The sequence below is a fragment of the Bombina bombina genome, chromosome 5, assembly GCF_027579735.1.
Source record: "Bombina bombina isolate aBomBom1 chromosome 5, aBomBom1.pri, whole genome shotgun sequence".
Classification (NCBI taxonomy): Eukaryota; Metazoa; Chordata; class Amphibia; order Anura; family Bombinatoridae; genus Bombina; species Bombina bombina.
In genome coordinates this window covers 131,447,086-131,470,680 of record NC_069503.1, presented here as the reverse complement: position 1 = coordinate 131,470,680, position 23,595 = coordinate 131,447,086, and the positions used below count along the sequence as shown (strand labels likewise).

The window sequence follows — 23,595 nt, the reverse complement described above, 5'->3', positions numbered from 1 at the left end:
GAAGGGTGTGCTAGCTGCTACAATAGGGAAGAGAGGGCAGGGACAAAAAAAAAAAAAAAAAAAGGAGGGCGTGAAGGAGGTAGGGTGGGCTAGCACACAAGAGGGCATGCAGAAGGGAGGGTGGTTTAGCAGGTAAAAGGGTGTGCAGAAGAGAGATAAGGTGGAAGGGCTATCAGGCGAGAAGGCACACAGAAGGAAGATAGGGTGGGCTATCAGGCGAGAGGGCGTGCTGAAGGGAGATAGGGTGGGCTAGCCGGCGTGAGGGCATGCAGGATGGACACAGGGTAGGCTAGCAAATGAGAGGGCGTGCAGGAGGGACAAAGTGTGAGCTAGCAGGCATGAGGGCGTTCAGTAGGGAGATAGGGTGGGCTAGTAAGCATTCAGGAGGGAGACAGCGTGGGCTAACAATTGAGAGGGCTTGCAGGAGGGAGATAGAGTGGGATAACATGTATGCAGGAAGGAAGGAGACAGTGTGGGCTAGCAGTTGAGAGGGCGTGCAGGAAAGACATAGTGTGAGCTAGCAGGAGTGAGAGCTTGCCAGAGGGAAATGGTGTGGACTAGCAGCGGAGAGGGCATGCAGGAGGGACATAGTGTGAGCTAGCAGGCGTGAGGGCGTGCAAGAGGGAGATAGGGTGGGCTAGCAGTTGAGAGGGTTTGCAGGAGGTACACAGTGTGAGCTAGCAGGTGTGCAGGAGGGAGATAGAGTGAGCTAGCATGTATGCAGGGAGGAAGCAGACAGGATGGGCTAGCAGTTGAGAGGGCGTGCAGGAGGGACATAGTGTGAGCTAGCAGGACTGAGGGTTGCAGGAGGGACATAGTGTGAGCTAGCAGGAGTGAGGGCTTGCCGGAGAGACATAGTGTGAGCTAGCAGGTGTGCAGGAGGGAGATAGAGTGACCTAGCAGGTGTGCAGGAGGGAGATAGAGTGACCTAGCATGTATGCAGGGAGGAAGGAGACAGGATGGGCTAGCAGTTGAGAGGGCGTGCAGGAGGGACATAGTGTGAGCTAGCAGGAGTGAGGGCTTGCAGGAGGGACATAGTGACTGTGAGCTAGCAGGACTGAGGGCTTGCAGGAGGGACATAGTGTGAGCTAGTATTAGTGAGGGCTTGCAGGAGGGACATAGTGTGAGCTAGCAGGACTGAGGGCTTGCAGGAGGGACATAGTGTGAGCTAGCAGGAGTGACGGCTTGCAGGAGGGACATAGTGTGAGCCATCAAAAGTGAGGGCGTGCAGGAGGGACATAGTGTGAGCTAGCAGGGGTGAGGGCGTGCAGGAGGGAGATAGGGTGGGCTAGCATGCATGCAGGAAAGAGACAGGGTGGGCTAACAGGCGAGAGGGCGTGCAGGAGGGAGCTAGGGTGGGCTACCAGTCGCAGTAAGGAAGAGAGGGAGGGCTAGCAGCAGCACTGGGCTGATCTCTCCTGATGTCAGACCGAGGGAGGAACTTCCTGCTTCCTCTCAATTTTCAGCCACCCAAAGAGGCTGATTTTGGGGCCTACGGTGCCCGTTCCGTTGGATGGTTTGGTGGGTCTCTTTCTGTGTGTGTTGGGGGTGTGTGGCCCCTATCAGGTTGTCCTAGGCAGGCGAGAGGCCCCCGCACGGCATCCCTATGATCTGCTCGGTGACGTCTGGGGACAGGCTGAGCCTCACATCAGCCAGGAGGGATCTGGAGAAGCCCATTCCGGAGGGAGACGGAGCGCAGGTACGCTAGGGAACTGAACATAACACCAGTGTGGATCATTGAGGAATGAGTGTTAGTGCGCGCGTGCACTTGTACGCGTGTGTGTTTATGTAGGTGTGGGGGCTGTTTTTAATGCAAATATGATTCAAATCATTATTGAGTTTGTACGTTAGTGTGTGACTGGTGCAGTGTGTGTCTATGTGACAGGTGCAGTGTGTGTCTGTGTGAAGTGTTGTGTTTGTTTATGTGACAGGTTCATTGTGTGTGTCTGTGACAGGTTCATTGTGTATGTCTGTGTGTGTCTATGTGACAGGTGCAGTGTGTGTCTGTGTGAAGTGTTGTGTTTGTTTATGTGACAGGTTCATTGTGTGTGTCTGTGACAGGTTCATTGTGTGTGTCTGTGACAGGTTCATTGTGTATGTCTGTGTGTGTCTATGTGACAGGTGCAGTGTGTCTTTGTGAAGTGTTGTGTTTGTTTATGTGACAGGTTCATTGTGTGTGTATATGTGACAGGTGCTGTGTGTGTGACAGGTGCATTGTGTGTTTATGTTACAGGTGCATTGTGTATGCACTGTCTTGTTATCTGACAGGTGCATTGTGTGTCTATGTGACAGGTGCATTGTGTGTGTCTTGTTATCTGACAGGCGCAGTGTGTGTGACAGGTGCATTGTGTGTGTCTTGTTATCTGACAGGTACATTGTGTGTTTATGTGAAAGGTGCTGTGTGTGTGACAGGTGCATTGTGTGTCTATGTGACAGGTGCTGTGTGTGTGACAGGTGCATTGTGTGTGTCTTGTTATCTGACAGGTGCAGTGTGTGTGACAGGTGCATTGTGTGTGTCTGTGACAGGTTCATTGATTGTGAGTTTATCTGACAGGTGCAGTGTGTGTGACAGCTGCATTGTGTGTTTATGTGACAGGTGCATTGTGTGTGTCTTGTTATCTGACAGGTGCAGTGTGTGTGACAGGTGCATTGTGTGTTTATATGAAAGGTGCATTGTGTGTGTCTGTGACAGGTTCATTGTTTGTGTGTGTCTATGTGACAGGTGCATTGTGTGTCTGTTTATGTGACAGGTGCATTGTGTGTCTGTTTATGTGACACATGCAGTGTGTGCCTGTGTATGTGTCTGTTTATGCGACAGGTGCAGTGTCTGCCTGTGTGTGTCTGTTTATTTGGCAGGTGCAGTGTGTGTCTGTGTTTGTCTATGTGACAGGTACAGTGTGTGTATGTTTATGTGACAGGTGCAGTATGTGTGTCTTTTTATGTGACAGGTGCTGTGTGTACCTGTTTATGTGACCGGTTCATTGTGTTTGTGTGTGTCTATGTGACAGGTGCAGTGTGTGTCTGTTTATGTGACAGGTGCAGTATGTGTGCCTGTTTATGTGACAGGCGCATTTTGTGTGCCTGTTTATGTGACAGGTGCAGTATGTGTGTCTGTTTAGGTGACAGGTGCATTGTGTCTGTTTATGTGACAGGTGCAGTATACACAGGTGTAGTGTGTTTGTATCATTTTATGTGACAGGTGCAGTATGTGTGTCTGTTTATGTGACAGGTTCTGTGTGTGTGTCTGTTTATGTGACAGATGCAGTATGTGTGTCTGTTTATGTGACTGGTGCAGTATTTGTGTCTGTTTATATGACAGGTGTAGTGTGTTTGTGTCATTTTATGTGACAGGTGCAGTATGTGTGTCTGTTTATGTGACAGGCTCTGTGTGTGTGTCTGTTTATGTGACAGATGCAGTATGTGTGTCTGTTTATGTGACTGGTGCAGTATGTGTGTCTGTTTATGTGACAGGTGCTGTGTGTGTCTGTTTATGTGACAGGTGCAGTATTTGTGTCTGTTTATATGACAGGTGTAGTGTGTTTGTGTCATTTTATGTGACAGGTGCAGTGTGTGTGTCTTTTTATTTGGCAGTTGCAGCTGTGTGTCTGATAGTTGATGGATGTTGACTATATTGTAATTTTTTTAATGATGGCAGTATCATATCTGCTACAGTGTCACAACCAGAATGACAATGTACCAATGGACATTATATGGCTCCAGCAATGTTGCCTATGCATCATTGCACTTGTGCAGCAGGTAACTTTACTACCATCAAACTTCTGTTAACCTCTTGGGTGCCAGAGAGAATGACAAGTTGTTTGTAATGCTCTGTTGCCCTCTATAGGTATCCAGAATCTCAGCCCAAACTACCTCAGGGTCACCACTCACCTGTCAATGAGAAGGGTGAGCAGCATTATGTTATAGGCGGTGAGGTACAGCTAAGCACTCTGCATGCTAGACACACAATATTGCGTACATCATGGAAGATAGATACCAAAAATGGAAAGCATTTTAATAAAAGACTGTGCAGACTAACATAGGGGTTTAGAAGCTTTTAGTGAATCTAGTCCTGTTTGTCGCTTTATGTCTGGACATATATTATAGTGCCTATGTGCACAAAGTAGTGTATGTGTATTATTCTAGAAATAAAACCAAGGACTGGATCTGAGAAGTTATGAAAGTTTGGTTTTAAGTTAGAGTTTTGAAACTAACAGTAAGTTCAGGTATGTGCTCACCTCATCCCTAGGGACAGAGAGCTCACTGGCTAGTAAGGACAACTCATCCAGCTTTATTTGTGGTCTTTGACCCACCCAACCAGCATAAAAACAAAAACGTATTCCAATCCATTTGAAAATGGCGATAACACGTATCACAGGCTTCTCAAATAGATTTGTGGCCCTGTATTCCTTGCATGGGGACAGTTCATTAGCAGGTGTTCAAATCCCTCTTATTTCCTGTTGCTTTTTCACATTCTACAGCCTTGACCTTTTGTGAACTCATTTTAGTCTGTTTTGAGTTGTGTTTCTTTCACAGTATTTTTTCTCAGCTTTAAAAAGGACATTCCAGTGGTTTTCAAAAGTGTAATATAAGCACCTTTGCAATATCCATGTATTAAATTGAAGAGACAGTCTCGTCAAAACTAAACTTTCATGATTCAGATAGGGCATACAATTCTAAAAAAACTTTCCAATTTACTTTTATCATCAGCTTTGTTTTTGTTTTCTTGGTATTCTTTGTTGAATGCTGAAGGGATAGTAAACCCAATTTTGTTTTCTTTCATGATTCAGATAGAGCATGCAATTGAAAGCAACTTTCTAATTTACTCCTATTACTAATTTTTCTTCCTTCTCTTGGTATCTTTATTTGAAAAGCAGAAATGTATGTTTAAGAGCCAGCTCATTTTTGGTTCAGGACCTGGGTTGCACTTGCTGATTGGTTAGTTACATTTAGCCACCAATAAGCAAGTGCAACCCAGGTCTGAGCCAAAAATGGGCCGGCTCTTAAACATACATTTCTGCTTTTTAAATGAAGATACCAAGAGAACGAAGAAAAATTGATAATAGGAGTAAATTCAAAAGTTGCTTAAAATTGCATGCTCTATCTGAATCATGAAAGAAAAAAAATTTGGGTTTACTATCCCTTTAACCTAAGTAGGCTCATATGGTAATTTCTAAGCCCTTGGCGGCTTCCTCTTACCTAGGAGTCAGCACTAATTGGCTAAAATGGTCTATCAAAAGAAATGAAATAAGGGTGCAGTCTGCAGAGGCTTAGCTACAAGGTTATCACAGAGGGAAAAAAGTATATGAACCCCTTAATGACCAATGACGTACCCTGTACGTTGCTGTTCTTTCTATGGGATTGTTTTCTGAATTGCGTGGTCTCGGCGCTATTTAATGAAGCCTGCAGGAGAGAGGGGCTATTATTAGCAGAAAAGTCTTTAACGACCAGCGATGAACAGGGTACGTCGTGGTTATTAAAGGGATACTAAACCCAAATATTTTCTTTCATGATTCAGCTAGAGCATGCAATTTTAAGCAACTTTCTAATTTACTACTATTATTTTTTCTTCTTCTCTTGCTATCTTTATTTTAAAAAAAACAGGGATGTAAAGCTTAGGAGCTGGCCCATTTTAGGTTCAGCACCCTGAATAGTGCTTACTTATTGGTGGCCACATTTAGCCACCAATAAGCAAGCATAACCCAGATTCTTTACATTCCTGATTTTTAAATAACGATTGCAAGAGAACGAAGAAAATTGATAATAGGAGTAAATTAGAAAGTTGATTAAAATCACATGCTGTATCTAAATCATTAAAGAAAATATTGGGTTTAGTATCCCTTTAAGGGTTTAAAATGATTGTGTTGTTATGCAAAACTGGGAAATGGGTAATAAAGGGATTATCAATCTTTTTAAACCATAAAAATTCTTGAGTAGACTGTCCCTTTTAAATGCATTGTTTTCAGAATAATTAGTGATAACAGTTCTTTCTTTTTCACTGCCCAGTCTTTTCCTAAAAATCAAATAACTAACCGTGCACAGCATAAATAAATAATGAGCATGATGTCATCACCATCACAAAAAGATACACGAAAGGCTGATTTTCAGAGGGCATTTTAGAAGTCTGAATCTATTGTGATGTTATGTTTAGGTGTTTTATAATGCATATTGTATACGTCACAGAAGCTGTAATTATATTACTAGTTACAATTATCTTGCTGGAATGTCTCGTTAACATTTTTCAGCATGCACAGTGTGTTTTAACCCTTTCATGACAGGGTCATAATGCCTACATCGGAACAACGTTCCGAGGTAGACAAATTGAAATTTCACGATCGCAAGATTACAATTATGGGATCGGGTCAGCTATTATGCTAGGCACGCCCTCCAGACCGCGATCACATCCAGGAAGCGCTGTTGGCTTCAGGACAGCCAAACGGCTATGACGTTGTATTCCGTCCTTACGGCGCTAAAGCCCAGCGCCGTTTGGACAGAATAGAATGCCATAACGTTGCTAAAAGGTTACTAAATGCCATTGGGTTTTGATTTAATAAAAAGCAAAATATGTAGCTCAAATCTCACTTTAAATTTATGAAAAATTTACTAAAATGAAATACAAGAACCAGCATGATCATTTATGATTGCCATTAAGTGTTTGATTGTTTCAACATGTTATACATTTCCTCAAAATAATATTAAATAATTAATTACAAATGTCATGAATGGATTTTAATGGTTAACTTGAAAAAAAAACCTGCCTTTAAAGGGACAGTCTACAATATAATTTTTATTGTTTTAAATAGATAGATACCAACAGGGTTATATTAATATAATTTTTACCTCTGTGATTAACTTGTATCTAAGCATCTTCTGACAGCCCCCTGATCTCATGACTGTGACTATTTAAAATCTATTGAGTTGCAATTTAGTACTGTGTTGTGCTAGCTCTTAAATAACTTACCGGGCATGAACACATTGTTATCTATATGGCCCACATGAACTAGCAGTCTGCTGGTGTGAAAAGCAAATACAAAAGCATGTGATTAAGAGGCTGTCTATTGAGCCTTTCAAACAGGCAGAAATTTAGAGGTTTAATGAGAGAGAGAGAAACAGAGAGAGGAGAGAGAGAATAGAGAGAAAGGGAGAAAAGAGATAGATGGAGAAGAGAGGAGAGATAAGAGAGAAAGAAGAGAGAGAGGAGAAAGAGAGAGGAGAAAGAGAGAGGAGAGGTAGAGAGAGAAGATAGAAATAGATATATAGAGAGAAGAGAGAGGAGAGATAGAAGAGAGGAGGAAGAGAGAGAAGATAGAGAGAGAGAAGATAGAAAGAGATAGAGATGGAGAGAGAGAGAAGATAGAAAGACAGAGAATATAGAGAGATAGAGATGGAGAGAGAGAGAAGAGAGATATAGAGAAGATAGAAAGAGACAGAGAGAGAGAGGGAGAAGATGGAGAGATAGAGATGGAGAGATAAAGAGAGATAGAGAAAAGAGGGAGAGATTGTAGAGAGAACAGATAAAATCCAAGACAGGGTTGTCTGAGAATTAAAGGGACACTGAACCCAAATGTTTTCTTTTGTGATTTTAAGCAACTTTCTGATTTACTCCTATTATTAATTTTTCTTTGTTCGCTTGCTATTTTTATTTGAAAAAGAAGGCATCTAAGTTATTTTTTGGTTCAGACTCTGGACAGCACTTGTTTATTGGTCGGCTAAATTAATCCACCAATCAGCAAGAACATCCCAGGTTTTTCACCAAAAATGGGCCGGCATCTAAACTTACATTCTTGTTTTTCAAATAAAGATACCAAGAGAATGAAGAAAATTTGATAAGAGGAGTAAATTAGAAAGTTGCTTAAAATTGCATACTCTATCTGAATCACAAAATAAAACATTTTGGTTCAGTGTCCCTTTAAGGGACACTCAAGTGATTCAGACAGAGCATGTAGTTTAAAGGGATAGTCTACTCCAGAATTGTTATTGTTTAAAAAGATAAATAATCCCTTTATTACTTATTCCCCAGTTTTGCACAGAAAACACGGTTATATTAATACACGTTTTACCTCTGTGATTACAGGTGGCCCTCGTTTTATAACGGTTCAATTTACACCGTTTCAGAATAACAACTTTTTTTCCAGTCATGTGACTGCTATTGAAAAGCATTGAGAAGCAGTGCATTTATTAAAATAGCCAGTAGGTGGAGCTGTCCGCTTGTGTTGCAGCAAAGCCAAGCAAGCTTAAATTAATCAGTTTAACCAGACCTGAGCTATCGAGCATATTTCAAAGGAACGAGATCTTCCTGTATAAATCAGTCCAGATTGGAATGCATAGATAGAACTGTTTGCAGAAAAATGCAAGTGAAGTCTGTGTTGTGTGATTATTTTATTAGGTTTATAATGCTGTTTAGCAAATGTTTTTGTTCATTTAACTTAGTTTAATTATATATTCTGTGTTGTGTGATTATTTTATTAGGTTTATAATGCTGTTTAGCATTTAAAGTCTTCATTTCAAAGCTTTAAAAATAATGTATTAGGTGTTACTTATGTCAATTTTGAGAGGGGCCTGGAACCTATCTCCCTCACTTCCCATTGACTTACATTATAAACTGGGTTTCAATTTACAACGGTTTCGATTTACAACCATTCCTTCTGGAACCTAACCCCGGCGTAAACTGAGGGCTACCTGTACCTTGTATTTAAGCCTCTGCGGACTGTCCCCTTATTTCAGTTCTTTTGACAGACTTGCATTTTAGCCATTCGGTGCTGACTCATAAATCACTCCAATACCAAGAGAACAAAGCATATTTAATGATAAAAGTAAATTGGAAAGTTGTTTAAAAATGCATGCCCTATCTGAATGATGTCATTTTAATTTTGACTAGACTGTCCCTTTAAATAACATTAAAATCCAATTTACTTCTATTACCAATTTTACTTTGCTGTCTTGGTATTCTTTGTTGAAGAGCGTACAGAGAATACTATATGACAGCAGTGTTTGCAGCAATGTAAAACAGCAGTGTTTGCAACAATGAAGAGCTCAAGACACATGCACGCTCCTCAGCATCTGAGTATGTTCTTCAACAGAGGATGCCAAGGGAGCAAAGTAAATTTGATAATAGAATCAATTGTTAAAGGTATAGATAGGTAGGTTAAAGATAGTATAGTCAAAATTATAAGGAACTTTCTCATTTACTCCTATTACCAATTTTTGTTTGTTCTCTTGGTATCTTTATTTTAAAAAGCTGGAATGTAAGCTTAGAAACTGGCTAATTTTTGGTTCAGCACCTGGGTAGCGCTTTCTGATTGGTGTCTAAATGTAGCCATCCAATCAGCAAGCGCTACCCAGGTGCTGAACCAAAAATGGGCTGGCTAATAAGCTTACTTTACAGCTTTTTAAAATAAATATACCAAGAGAACGAAGAAGAATTGATAATAGGAGTCAGAAAGTTGCTTTAAGTTGCATGCTGTATCTGAATCATGAAAGTTTAATTTTGACTAGACTATCCCTTTTAAGGTGTTTTTTTTTTTAATATTGCTTAATGTGTCTGAGTATTGAAGATTTTGTTTTGGATTTCATGTCACTGTAAACGTGTTTCTGTGCTCTGTTGTCTGCTCATTTGTTAATTGGTTTAATAAATTACTATTTATTCCTCTCTGCCTACAAGAATAAGCATTGCAAGTGAGAAGATATCGTTATGACAAGTGTATAGCAGAGGAACATTGCACCCAGCAATACAGAACCGCTGCTCTCACCAAACATGGTTCTAGACTTATTAAGCAGTATTTTTTCTGACTCTATGTAGCTCAAAAAATAAATTTTGTCCTTTTTTGTTGTGCTGAGTAGTGCACATCTGTGCGTGCATGTGTGCTGAATAACGCATATGTGTGTGTGCGCATCTGTGTGCGCATGCATGTGTGCTGAGTAACGCACATCTGTGTGTGCGTGCATGTGTGTTGAGTAGTGCACATCTGTGTGTGCGTGCATGTGTGTTGAGTAGTGCACATCTGTGTGTGCGTGCATGTGTGCTGAGTAGTGCACATCTGTGTGTGCGTGCATGTGTGCTGAGTAGTGCACATCTGTGTGTGCGTGCATGTGTGCTGAGTAGTGCACATCTGTGTGTGCGTGCATGTGTGCTGAGTAGTGCACATCTGTGTGTGCGTGCATGTGTGCTGAGTAGTGCACATCTGTGTGTGCGTGCATGTGTGCTGAGTAGTGCACATCTGTGTGAGCATGCATGTGTGATGAACAGTGCAAATTTGTGTGTGTGCATGTGTGCTGAGCAGTTCAAATGTGCGTGCTTATGTGTTGAGCAGTTCTAATGTGCATGCTTATGTGTTGAGCAGTTCAAATGCGTGTGTGTGTGCATGTGTGCTGAGTAGTACACTTCTGTGTGTGTGCTCATGTGTATCGAGCAGTGCACATTAGTGTATGTGTGCTGAGTAGTGCACATTTGTGTGTGTGTGTGTTCATGTATGCTGAGCAGTACACATCTGGGTGCATACAGTTTAGTGTGCGTGCACAAGCACCGAGGGGTATACATGTGTGTGTATGCATGTGCTATGCTGTATAGCTGAATATGTGTGTGTAGCGCACATTACACCACAACTTGCCATGTGGCAAAATCTTGATATTTTTTTATTTGTGTGTACAGGAACGGAAATTAACTTATATATTTGGCTTTTTTTAGCTTGCAGTTTCTGTTGAACGTCGGCAATGGGTTTTTGCTTTAGTTCTTGCAGCGCGGTAAACTATTTAGCAATCTGGCTTTCATTAAATGCAGACTTCTAGCGTTAGTGAACCGTCAAACCTATATTTAGAATTAAAAAGTACTCTGTGTATCAACCTTATGAATTATTCAGACAGGACTGTTCCACTCTATGTGTATTTGTACACAAATTCTCTACAGGTTTGCAGTCTCTGTGCCCAGTGCTATAATTCATCCACAGTCTGATTTTTCATTTTTGCAGTGTTTGACATTTATGGACATTATTTTGTACCAAAATCTAGTTGGTATTCTGTGCATTGAAAAATTATACAATAAATTAATTTGGGATACTAGACATTAAAGAGTTTTTTTTTTTTTGGTAAAATTAGCTTGTTATAAACAGTATTTTTCCTTTTGATATGGTATACAGTATAATGTGTTAGACAATGTTAATTTGTGAAAAGTTATTTTCATTAAAAGGACAGTCTACACCAGAATTTTTATTGTTTTAAAAGATAGATAATCCCTTTATTACCCATTCCCCAGTTTTGCATAACCAACACAGTTATAATAATATACTTTTAACCTCTGTGATCATCTTGTATCTAAGCCTCTGCAAACTGCCCCTTTTTTCAGTTCTTTTGACAGACTTGCAGTTTAACCAATCAGTGCCTGCTCCCAGAAAACTTCACGTGCACGAGCACAGTGTTATCTATATGAAATATGTGAACTAACACCCTCTAGTGGTGAAAAACTGCATGCATTCTGAAAAGAGGTGCCCTTAAAGGTCTAAGAAATTAGCATATGAACCTCCTAGGTTAAGCTTTCAACTAAGAATACCAAGCGAACAAAGCAAAATTGGTGATAAAAGTAAATTGGAAAATTGTTTAAAATTGCATGCTCTATCTGAAAAGTTTATTTTGGCCTAGATTGTCCCTTTAAAAGAACATTTAAAATAAAATCTAAAATGCTCAATTGTGTAATAACTTACTGCGCATGCGTCAAGCCAAACATATGATTGTAAGTTAAAGGAACATTCAACACTAATTACATTTCATGCACCTCCCTCTAATTATGTGTGCCACCATTTTGTAATTTTTGTTTAACACTACAGGTACCTGAAGAAGCGTTACTGCACGTGTGCAAACAGGTTAGCAACATGGCCGCACCCATGGCTAGAGGGAGGCAGGAGATATCCTCAATACTATGGTTATAAATGTACTTAGTGTTTAATGTCCCTTTAAAGGGATTGAAAGGTCAAAATTGAAATGTGCATTTACATTTTAAATAGAAGCATTTTTGCAATATACTTCCATTAGCAAACATTCTTCCAGTAAATGTAATTACTGTTTTCATTGGCATATGCACATATCCTGTGAGGGTCTGTGCATCAGCATTCAATACCTGAGATTGTATTGTGCCTGTGACGACTAATTTTGTGTCACAAAAGCCACTTCTGACTCTATGAGACAGTTTAGTGTTTGAATACTGGTGCACGTACCCTCACAACATATACACTTTTACTACAAGCGTTTTTGCTAGTGGAAGTATATTACAAAAAATCTATTTAAAATTGAAATGCACCTATGCACATTTACATTTTGACCTTTATAACCCTTTAAAGGGCCAGTCAACGTTGTGATTAATATTGCATAATTCTGCACTATATGCGTAATTAAGTAATATAAACCTAAACTTTACTTCCCGTCTTCGCGGGCCTCTTCAGATCCTCGTCGTTGAGCTGTATGTAGCGAGCTCCCTTGCTGATTAAAACGGTCAGCTGCTCTAAGCAGTGTGTAACACTAAAGCAGGGATGGGGATCCTTGGCCCTTCAGATGTTTCAGAACTACATTTCCCATGATGCTCAACTAGACTTCAGAGTGCCTAAGCATCATGGGTAATGTAGTTCTGAAACACCAGGAGTGCCAAGGTTCCCCATCCCTCTATTAAAGGGACAGTATACACCAATTTTCAATAGGCACTGCTATAAAGAAGAATATGCACTGATATTTATCTAAAAATCCAGTATAAAATCTTTTAAAAACTTACTTAGAAGCTCCCAGTTTAGCACTGTTGATGGGTTTAGGCTGGGACACTCAGTGAAAGGGGCTGGGAAAACAAGAAGATCAGACACTCCCCCGCTTCCCTGCATATGAAAAGACAGATACCACAGTTTCTTTGTAAACACAAATCTACATCTGACACTGTGGGATTTGGTAAGGAGTCTGAAAATCAGCACAATGTTCTTTAAAAATAAGCAAAACTACACATTGTTACAAAAACACTCCCAGATGGGCTATATAAATGGATTGTCTACAAAACATTAATGTAAAGACAAATCTAGTTTACAACGTCCCTTTAATAACAGCTTTGACTGGCCCTTTAGGCAAATGTGCTATACATATAGTTACAAAAATAAGTAACTTTTGTTACTAAATGTCCTTTTGTGTTCTGAAGATTACGTTCTCAGATTAGAACATATAAAGCAGGGGGAATTTACATAAAATGGGTGTTGAACTCAAAATTGAATTCTGCAAAAAATACTTAAAGAGACATAAACCCAAGTGTTTTCTTTCATGATTCAGATAAGGAATACAATTTCCAATGTACTTTTCTTATTAATTTAGCTTCATACTCTTTGTGTCCTTTTAAAAGAACAGCATGAGGCATTTTTTGCAACCACCAATCAGCAGCTAGCTCCCAGCTCCTGAGCCTACTTAAATAGGCCATACAACAAAGGATACCAAGAGAACAAAGCAAATTATATAATAAAAGTAAATTGGAAAGTTATTTAAAGTTGTATGATCTATTTGAATCATGACATAAAAATGTGGTGTTTCATGTCCTGTTAAATGTGCATAAAAACATTATTTTCATGCTGGCACCGCCCTCTTGTAGCTCAGGTAGTCATGCACTCTGTGGCAGAAGCAGAGCACAATCACAGTGAGGTTGGCAGCTTTTTACAGCTGTGTTGTGCACTTCTGGTTTTTGCAGCGGCCGCATTAAGCTATTTTATTTATATTTATTGCAATTTTTGTCACTTTTAAACTGTGTATAACATGTAAATGTACTGATCTGTATTGTTTGCTTAACCTGAAGTGCATAATCCTGCATCACTGTCTTGGAATATTCACCAGTTCTGTCACAGGGGGCAAGAATATCTGTGCTCCAAGATGGTGGTGCCCAGTATGAAGATGCAGAGCTTGAACGACCGGCACCTGTAAAGGGTTAAAGGGGCATTCTACTTGTTTAAAAGGATAGAGAATGTCTTTACTACTCATTCCCAGGCTTTGCACAGCCAACATTGTTATGTATAACCTTTAAACCTCCAAATCTCTAAGCCCCTGCAGGCCGCCTTTATCTCAGGACATTTTATTACCTTTTCACAGCAAGGCAGCGCTAGTTAAAGGGACACTGAACCCAAATTTTTTCTTTCATGATTCAGATAGAGCATGCTATTTTAAGCAACTTTCTAATTTTCTAATTTACTCCTATTATATTTTTTTTCTTTGTTCTCTTGCTATCTTTATTTCAAAAAAAAAGGCATCTAAGCTTTTTTTTTTTTTTTTTTGGTTTAGAACTTTGGACAGCACATTTTTTATTGGTGTATGAATTTATCCACCAATCAGCAACGACAACCCAGGTTGTTCACCAAAAATGGGCCGGCATCTTAAAGGGACACTGCAGCCACATTTTTTCTTTTGTGATTCAGATTGAGCATGCAATTTTAAGCAGCTTTCTCATTTATTCCTACTAGCAAATGTTCTTCATTCTCTTGGTATCTTTATTGGAAAAGCAAGAATGTAAGTTTAGATGCCTGCCCATTTTGGTGAACAACCTGGGTTGTTCTTGCTATTTGGTGGATAAATTCATCCACCAATAAACAAGTGCTGTCCAAAATTCTGTACTTTTTTCAAATAAATATAGCAAGAGAACGAAGAAAAATTGATAATAGGAGTAAATCAGAAAGTTGCTTAAAATTGCATGCTCTATCTGAATCATGAAAGAAAAAATTTGGGTTCAGTGTCCCTTTAATGTGTGTCATATAGATAACATTGTGTTCACTACTGTGGAGTTATTTATGAGTCTGCACTGATTGGCTAAAAAGCAAGTCTGTAAATAGCACTTAGATAAAGGGTCAGTTTACAGAGGCTTAGATACAAGGTAATCACAGAGGTAAAAAGTGTATTAATATAACTGTGTTGATTATGCAAAACTGTGGAATGAGTAATAAAGGGATTATCTATCTTTTAAAAAAATATTAGACCGTCCCTTTCAAATAAGAGAGCGGCTTTGAAGAAAGTTGTAGACACACAAGGGAAAACAATAGTAACTATTTTGCAGCAATTTAATGGTACTTTAAAGATTTCTGAAAAAGAGCATGTGATGCAGTGTGTGTCGGGGAGGGTGGGCACGGTTTAAAACTGAAAGGGAAAGCTAAATGCTGTCATTTGTTGGAGGATACTATTTTTGCACAAGTGAGACTAGGTAACGGTATTTAATCGCTACAAAGGGAATACACATGCTACACAGTGACTGCTTGATCAGTCAAGGATCTCATTTATATCTGTCCATGATTGTCCTCACTAGTGGGGATAGGATAGAAAGTTTCTATTTCTTTAGAGAGTGTCATTTGTTTACTTATCTTTGTTATAGAGATAGTGTACTGTAAAACTGGATTACGCTTAATGTGTTCCCAGCGACTTTTTATACCAGCTGTAGAGTTTAAAATGCATGGAAAATGTCTTCTGTAGGTTTATTATTGTATACAAAATAGACAGTGTCGGGATTATGACATTAGGAACAGTTTCTGGTGGAATTCCAAAATGTTACTTCTCTATAATGCAGAACCTATACACTTTATACATTTTAGGAAACTCAGCGGCTCTGGCCCGCCCACAGCACATCGGTCTCCTTCAATGAGGACCAATAGCTGTGCGTGTCATTTGACAGGGTTCTGTAAACACGCACGGCTATTAGTTTAGAGGTGCAAGCGGCACCTCATTGGTAGAAGAGCGATGTGCTGTGGGTGACTGGAGCCGCTGAGTTTAGCGCTGTGCAACGGCACAGAAAGGGTGAGATTAGCACCCTTTCTTTTTAGATCTGATTACTTAAACTCCCCTTGATTTTTAGTGATGGTAAATATTAGCGTTTGTTAAACGCTTGGATTTACCATCACTTTAAGAACTGTTGAAAACAGGCTGAATCCCACCACTGGAAGTAGCAGTCTCTGCTAATTGAAACCACAACCCAATCAAATGGTCAAATCTTGCATGGAGAGCAGACCTCATTATCTTCTCTCTCTCTCAATTTTTTGATAATCAGGCCATAAGAGAAACAATTGAAAAATAAAATTTTAGTACCCCCCCCCCCCAGCTTGGGAGCACGGTTTCTTCTAATGCTTGATTACATAGGTTTTCTATAACCAGTACTTGTGTAATGAAATATTCAGTGTAGGTGGGGATTCAACAAGCTAAAACACCTATTAAAAATGGCAATACCAAGGTTAAAGAGACTTTCTTATCCAGAATTGGTAATGTTAAAAAAGATAGATAATCCCTTTATTACCCATTCCCCAGTTTTGCACAACCAACACAGTTATATTAATATACTTTTTACCTCTGTGATTACCTTGTATCTAAGCCTCTGCAGACTGCCCTCTTATTTCAGCTCTTTTAACAGACTTGCATTTTAGCCAATCAGTGTACACTCCTAGGTAACTCCACAGGAGTAAGCACAATGTTATCTATATGGCCCACGTGAACTAGCATTGTCTAGCTGTGAAAAAATGTAAAAATGCACTGAGATAAAAGGCAGCGTTCAAGGGCGTAGAAATTAGCAAATGAGCCTACCTAGGTTTAGCTTTCAACAAGAATACCAAGAGAACAAAGAAACTTGTTTAGAATTGCATGGCCTAGCTGAATCATGAAAGTTTTTAAATTTGACTAGACTGTCCCTTTAAGTAAAATGGTTAATTGGGAACATATTAACTGGAAGAAATTATTTTTTTTACAGTACTTTGCAGGGGTTAAACAAATAAACGGACTAACACATAGGTAAAGTCCCTCTTGTCAGCTGTAAGCATTGCAGCACGTGAGCATAATATGGCTATGCGACTGCCGCTCCTACACCGCCACTTCCCTGCTTAAGAGCTGCTGCACAAGTGTCTAGGGTCCCTTTGGCATGGATTAAACACATAGGACTAGTTTCCATTGCTGTTGTAATGTCTGCAAACATAATCTCCATAGACTTTAATGCAGATACTTTTTGTTCCCACCAGCATTGGAAACTAGGCTATAGTAAACTAGTGTCAGTAATGGAAACCTTACATTACCCTACAAATTAGAATACCCCTTTAAGAGGTAGGTCCCTAGGTTACTCTTTAACAGCAACACAATGCAAATGTTGCTGCAGTCAAAGTGTTAAAGGACCAGTAAATACAGGAGATTTGCAGAATCAACAAAAGCACAATAAAAAGACAATACAATAGCACTTAAAGGGCCACTAAACCCAAAATCTTTCTTTCCTGATTCAGATAGAGAATACAAATTTAAACAACATTACAATTTACTTCTATTATTTATTTTGCTTCATTTTTTAGATATCCTTAGTTGAAGAAAAAGCAATGCACATGGTGAGCCAATCACACGAGGCTTCTATGTGCAGCAACCAATCAGCAGCCACTGAGCATATCTAGATATGCTTTTCAGCAAAGAATATCAAGAAAATAAAACAAATTAGATAACAGAAGTAAATTAGAAAGATGTTTAAAATGGCATTCTCTTTCTAAATCATGAAAGAAAAAATGTGGATTTCATGGCCCTTTAATCTAAACTTCAAATAAGTAGTATATATATATATATATATATATTATTTCCACTCCCCCTGTATCATGTGACAGCTATCAGCCAATCACAAATGCATATACGTATAGTCTGTGAATTCTTGCACATGCTCAGTAGGAGTTGGTGACTCAAAAAGTGTAAATATAAAAAGACTGTGCACATTTTGTTAATGGAAGTAAATTGGAAATTTGTTTAAAATTGCCTGTTGTTGTCTGAAAAATGAAAGTTTAATTTTGACTTGAGTGTCCTTTGCTCACGTCTAGCTACTAACTGGAAAACAAATCTACATTTTTATCTTTAAAAAAAGACGGTCAGAACCTTCCAAAAGTCGTAACTGCAGTAATAGCTTGGCAAGGCTACAAAAATGCCGATTCCAAGAAGTCATTGTGTGCAACAGTGATATAACCATTTTATTTTACATTTTTAAATGACCGCTTTGACTAAGCAAACATGACGAAGCTGGTCTTGCTAAGTGTATTTGTTCTAGAACTGTTATATTCTAATCTGTGTATATGACCAGACTGTGGCATTCTGTACTTTTTACTTTACACAAACATTATTATCTTTTAGCCCTCATCTCTATAGAAATAGATTAACAAGTATTTATTATGAACAAAATCGCACAAACACCTAAATCACATTAGTTCTTAAATGAGATAACATTTGAATTTATAATCCGGTACTAATTAACGTTTTATGTATAACATATATATATATATATATATATATATATCCCACAAGTATCTGCACTGTCGCTGCCAAGTAGTCAACGACCAGGGTGCTTAGTCAGGATTACATTTCAATAGTAAAACATATAGACTGCACTCACTGGATTTGTGGGGGGGGGGGGGGGGAAAGATTTATTTTGTTATATCATAGTGACGTTTCGGGATCCACAGACCCCTTCCTCAGACCAAACATAGTGAAACATAGGGGTCCCATTTTGGCTCAATTTTCAAACTTAGGGGGAGGGACTAAAGGGTATTTAAGATCACTTTGTTTCACTATGTTTGGTCTGAGGAAGGGATCTGTGGATCCCAAAACATTACTATGATATAACAAAATAAATCTATTTTTATTCACAAATCCAGTGAGTGCAGTCTATATGTTTTACTATATATATATATATATATATATGTCCTAATTCATGTGAAAATTGTGTGTTCTCTGAACTATAAGCATTTGCTTTTTATGTTCATGTCCCAGTCATTTGAGTGAGCAAATTTCATGCACCTCCCTCTAATCATGGTTTCTGCCATTTTGGAACTTGCGTTACACTGCTGGTAGTTGATGGAGAGGTACTGCATATGTACAAACACATCAGCACTGGGATGTATTTAGAGCCAGATTTCAACATGGTGGCGCCCATGACTAGAGGTAGGTGGGGAATATCCTCAGTACTATGGTTATAAAATGTCTTTAATGTCCTTTTAACAAACACAATTAGACAAAGCAAATATTTTTAAAATAAAAAGGAGTAACATAATAACAGAACCTAATACTGTACAAGAAAAGATCTGTGTTCCAAGGGAAATTGGAAATTAAATGGTAAAACACGCTGTATTAGATTCCCATGTGAAAGAAAATATTATTACCTGAATTTATCATTAATTTATTTATTTTTCCTATGGTTAGATTTCTTAGCAGGCCCCTTCAAAAATGGGTCAAGGAAGGTATCCACCTATTTTTATTTTTTAATCAAAGATTTTTATTTAGGTATTTAGCATGACAAGAAAATTACTGTAGTTACATACAAAACATCCTTGGTATGTGAAAATCTGACCATATACAACATAAAGGAAAACACAAACACAAAATACAGATATCTTCACAGGTGATACATTCGTAAAACATATACTTGCAAAAACTAAACGTGGAGACCCAACTAAACAAATTTAATGTATATATTCCAAATACTTCTGTTGGTATATGATACCTATTTTTTATATTTTTATAAGATTAAGTACGTAAACCTCTCAAGTAAATTATTCCGCCTAATAGCATGAATTCTAAAGTCCATTTGTGGATAGAATTAACAGATAAATTATCATAACAGTTGTATGAGAGGATAATATAATTTAATGTAGATTTAGTCATTGCTGAATGAGTGGTCAAAAAAGACCTGTTACAGATACCCAGAAACATCCTTAAACTGTCACAAAGGAAACTCCTCCATGTTTTGTTGCTTTGTTTCACAATACCTAATGGCATATAATAATTCTTTATTTATACACTATGAGGCTCTTGGGACTGTATGAAATTAGCTTTTCAATAAATGTCTATACCTCTCTCTATGAGGTTTAATATACACCCAAAACGCTGGGGGAAAACTTTGTGTAAGGTTAATTATTAGAAATGCGTCATAAAATAGATGTTCTTATGAGCTTAAGTCAAAGCACTCACTCCAGCAGACCTAATAATATGCAAGAATAAAATTTTTTAGTGGGTTAGAAGGAATCTGTACACATTTTAAAAGGAAAGCCTTCTTGCACATTTATCATTACCTCTTCTAAACAAACTATGAGCCAGAAACATAAGGTTTGCGCATATAAGAGACAATAGCATCCAATGTTTCTGAACACACACCCTCGGCATGCCTGGCAGAGTTTGTATATAACATCAATAACAAACATGTACACTTATCCTATATCCCCCTTCATGTGACAAATGGTAACGCTGAGTATAAGATTGTGCGAAAAATAAAAAAGAGACAAAGACATGACAATATTATATACAGCATATAGCAAAGAGGACTCAGAATACTAGATGTACCCCCTCAACTTAAATGTTCAAAACCCACAACACTCTGAAAGTCTAACGCTAATGTGGAAAGGCATGGTAGCCACTGCAGAGCGTCCAGTCCTAACCAACACCAACTCTTGTGCGGCGATTGATATAAAGGTGGTGCCCAGCACGCAAAGCTGTAAAGCCAGATCCCTGGATACTCACAAAAGACATGATGGGCCATAATTGCTTACACAACAATATCTCCAGGCTGTCGCTCCCCTGTATGCTGCTGGCTAACATTTTCAGCGCTTCTGGGAGCCCGGTAGCATCCGATAGACTCCTTTCCTGTCTGTTTGCAAAGCCCTCATTACCCCTGCAGGGACCGGCCGCTTCCCCACCCAGGGGAGCCGAGGGCAACGACGAGTCATCTGTGCGCTGTTTCTCAGACATGGAACTTTTCAGTGCCGGAGTTTGAAGTGCTAGGCCAAAGCGGTGCCACACCACATGTGAGATCGGTCTAGGTCGCAGGTCTGCATATTCATCGGGCCAAGTAGTACCCGTAATCTCCCGCATGTCATCTTGTGTCTTTGTAGATGAGCCTACCAGCGCTGATGCTCTGCAAATGTTTCTCAGGTCCGAAAACCTGCAGTCTATTAGCGATCCCAAGGCCTCTAGTTTAGCTTGCAATGTAGTATGGAAGTCTTCCATATCATCTACTTTATGTGATGTTCTGGCTTAGGTATTAAAGGATAGCAGATTAATACTGCTCTGTTCGAGTGAATAGAGTACTCGAGGGGGGGTGATGCATGCGTATGATGAATTTGCGGCCTAGTTTCCAAGATCAATTTGTTTGAACCCAGCAAAGAATATCAAGCAATTTGAGATGACATTCAGCTCCTTTTAGTCTCCAATGTTAGCTTAATATCTTGTAGCGTAAAATGATAATTTTGAGAGGAGATATATAATATAAATTTAAATCCACTTGAGGAGCTTCATGCAATTGCTGCTGATCATGGCCACCGTTCAGACACGCCCCCCTATCCACCTATTTTTAATGGCAGGCCATAATCCAGTTTGCAAGCACTGGCTGAAGTTATACAATAACTTATAATTGTATTTAGTTATATAGAGAACCCATAAATTTATAATTAATCCCATCCTGACATCATGAGGATTATTTTGTTATCAAACATAACTTGTTTGCCATAATTGGTCATCCAGTTACATAAAAAGGATTAAAACATAACTTGAGATATCCTAGATCAGTGATGGTGAACCTTGTCACTCCAGATATTTCAGAACTACATTTCCCATGATGCTTAAGCACTCTGAAGTTTAGTTGAGCATCATGAGATATTCATGACATTTAGTATAACAAATAAAGTGATATTAAATGCTTATTTGTTCACATAAACCAACCAAAACTGATCCTTTGACATGTCGCTGCAATAAGACAATCAATCAACCATTAGTTCAGTGTTATCACTTGCATGATGTGCTTTCCTTATGTTGGGATTATCCAGATTAATTGCTGTGTTTTTGGAGCATGAAAAACAATCAGGATTCCCATGTTTCCATTGTAGAATACTGGACACATGTCTTTTGTCATCGGCTCACTATATGTGTTAAAGTTAGCTCCTATTAGGGCATTACTACTCTTGAGCTTACTTTAACCATGTGTTTATCCTCTTTGTTGGAGTTAAACACATAATTATGTGCAAGCAACAGTGATGTAACTCATTAGAGCATCTTCTTGTTTGCACCTTTTTGTCCCTCTAATATGTATACAAGGAAACACCAGTACCCATCTACTTGGGACACGGATTCATCAGGGACTGCCACTCACAGTATACACAATGAAAAACAATGGAATCCAGCCTCTTGTCAAAATTAATAATAATAATTCTTTATTGCTTCCACATCATGGGAAAACAGTCATTTTTTCCAATGATGTGGAAGCAATAAAGAAGATGTATAATTATTTTTGACAAGAGGCTGGATTCCATTGTTTTTCATAGAATTTAAAACAAGGTAATTAAAAGTCCATAATTAGGGAAATACCATATAATTATATTGCTATAGGGCTGGAATAAAATATATCTACAGTTAATCAGTCAAAAAATAGTATCCACCCAATGTTAAATATAGGGAAAAAAATCGAATTTCTTGCTTGCTGGCTACAATGTCTGACTAGTCCAGGAAATACAAAAAGAAAAATCTAGTTAAAATGAAATTAATTTTCATGCTTTTTCCCCCTTCAAGCGCATTGGTATTGATTGCTTCCTGTTAGTAGTAGTTTTACATTGTAATATATCATTTTATCAGCCTGACTGTATTCAACAGCATTGATTTTAAAGTGTTATCGGAAAAGTGATAAGATATAATATCAATAAAACATTATTGACAACATCAGGTATAACTTGCAATTGAAACTGTAAAAACAAAAAAGAGTATTATTTTTCCTCATACCACACTTATCTTTTAGATAAACGCTGGCTTGTTCAGATTTTTATAACGGCTGTCATTATCAGTAAGGCAATTATATTCTGTAAAAAATGTCAAACAACATACATAGGTATGCCAAGAAAATGAAGTCAATTTGATAATATATATATATACAGGTAGCCCTCAGTTTACGCTGGGGTTAGGTTCCAGGAGCAATGGTTGTAAATTGAAACCGTTGTAAATTAAAACCCAGTTTATAATGTAAGTCAGTGGGAAGTGAGGGGGTTAGGTTCCAGGCCACTCTCAAAATTGACATAAGTAACACCTAATACATTATTTTTAAAGCTTTGAAATGAAGACTTTAAATGCTAAACAGCATTATTAACCTAATGATATAGATTGTATCATCATCAAAATAAGTTTAATGAACACAAATATTTGGTAACAGCACCTAATAAAATAATTACACAACAGACTGTATCATCATCAAACTAAGTTTAATAAACAAAAAGTTTTTTTACTTGTATTTTTCTGCAATCAGTTCTCTGCATTGTTAGCATGTTAGATAATATTGGGTCTGCACCTATTCTATGCATTTCAATCTGCAGGGATTAATAAGCAGTTAGGCACCCTCACCTCAAGCAGCTGGACAGGAAGATAATAGGGAAGTGGCTGCTCGATAGCTAATGTCTGTTCTGTGTACACAGATCAATTTCAGACCTGTTAAGTTGCATAACTTTGCTGCAAAACAAGCGGGCAGCTCCACCTACTGGCTTTTTGAATTAGTGCATTGCTTTCCAATAGCAGTCACATGACTGATAAAAAAGATTGTTATTCTTAAACGGCGCAAATTGAACCGGCATAAACCGAGGGCCACCT

At 38.6% G+C, this 23,595-nt stretch overlaps 1 protein-coding gene across 2 annotated transcripts in view; it reads left to right on the top strand.

The window, feature by feature from the left end:
• The first annotated feature begins 1,372 nt into the window (after positions 1–1,372).
• LOC128660079 (zinc finger protein 665) overlaps positions 1,373–23,595 on the top strand; it is a 67,612-nt gene continuing 45,389 nt past the window's right edge. Inside the window, exon 1 of one of the 2 annotated variants that reach the window (XM_053713691.1) lies at positions 1,373–1,699. In XM_053713691.1, coding sequence (XP_053569666.1) covers positions 1,607–1,699 — 93 coding nt within the window. In that variant the 5' untranslated portion in view covers positions 1,373–1,606. The remainder of the gene's footprint in view (positions 1,700–23,595) is intronic. The other variant, XM_053713692.1, reaches the window with a different exon arrangement.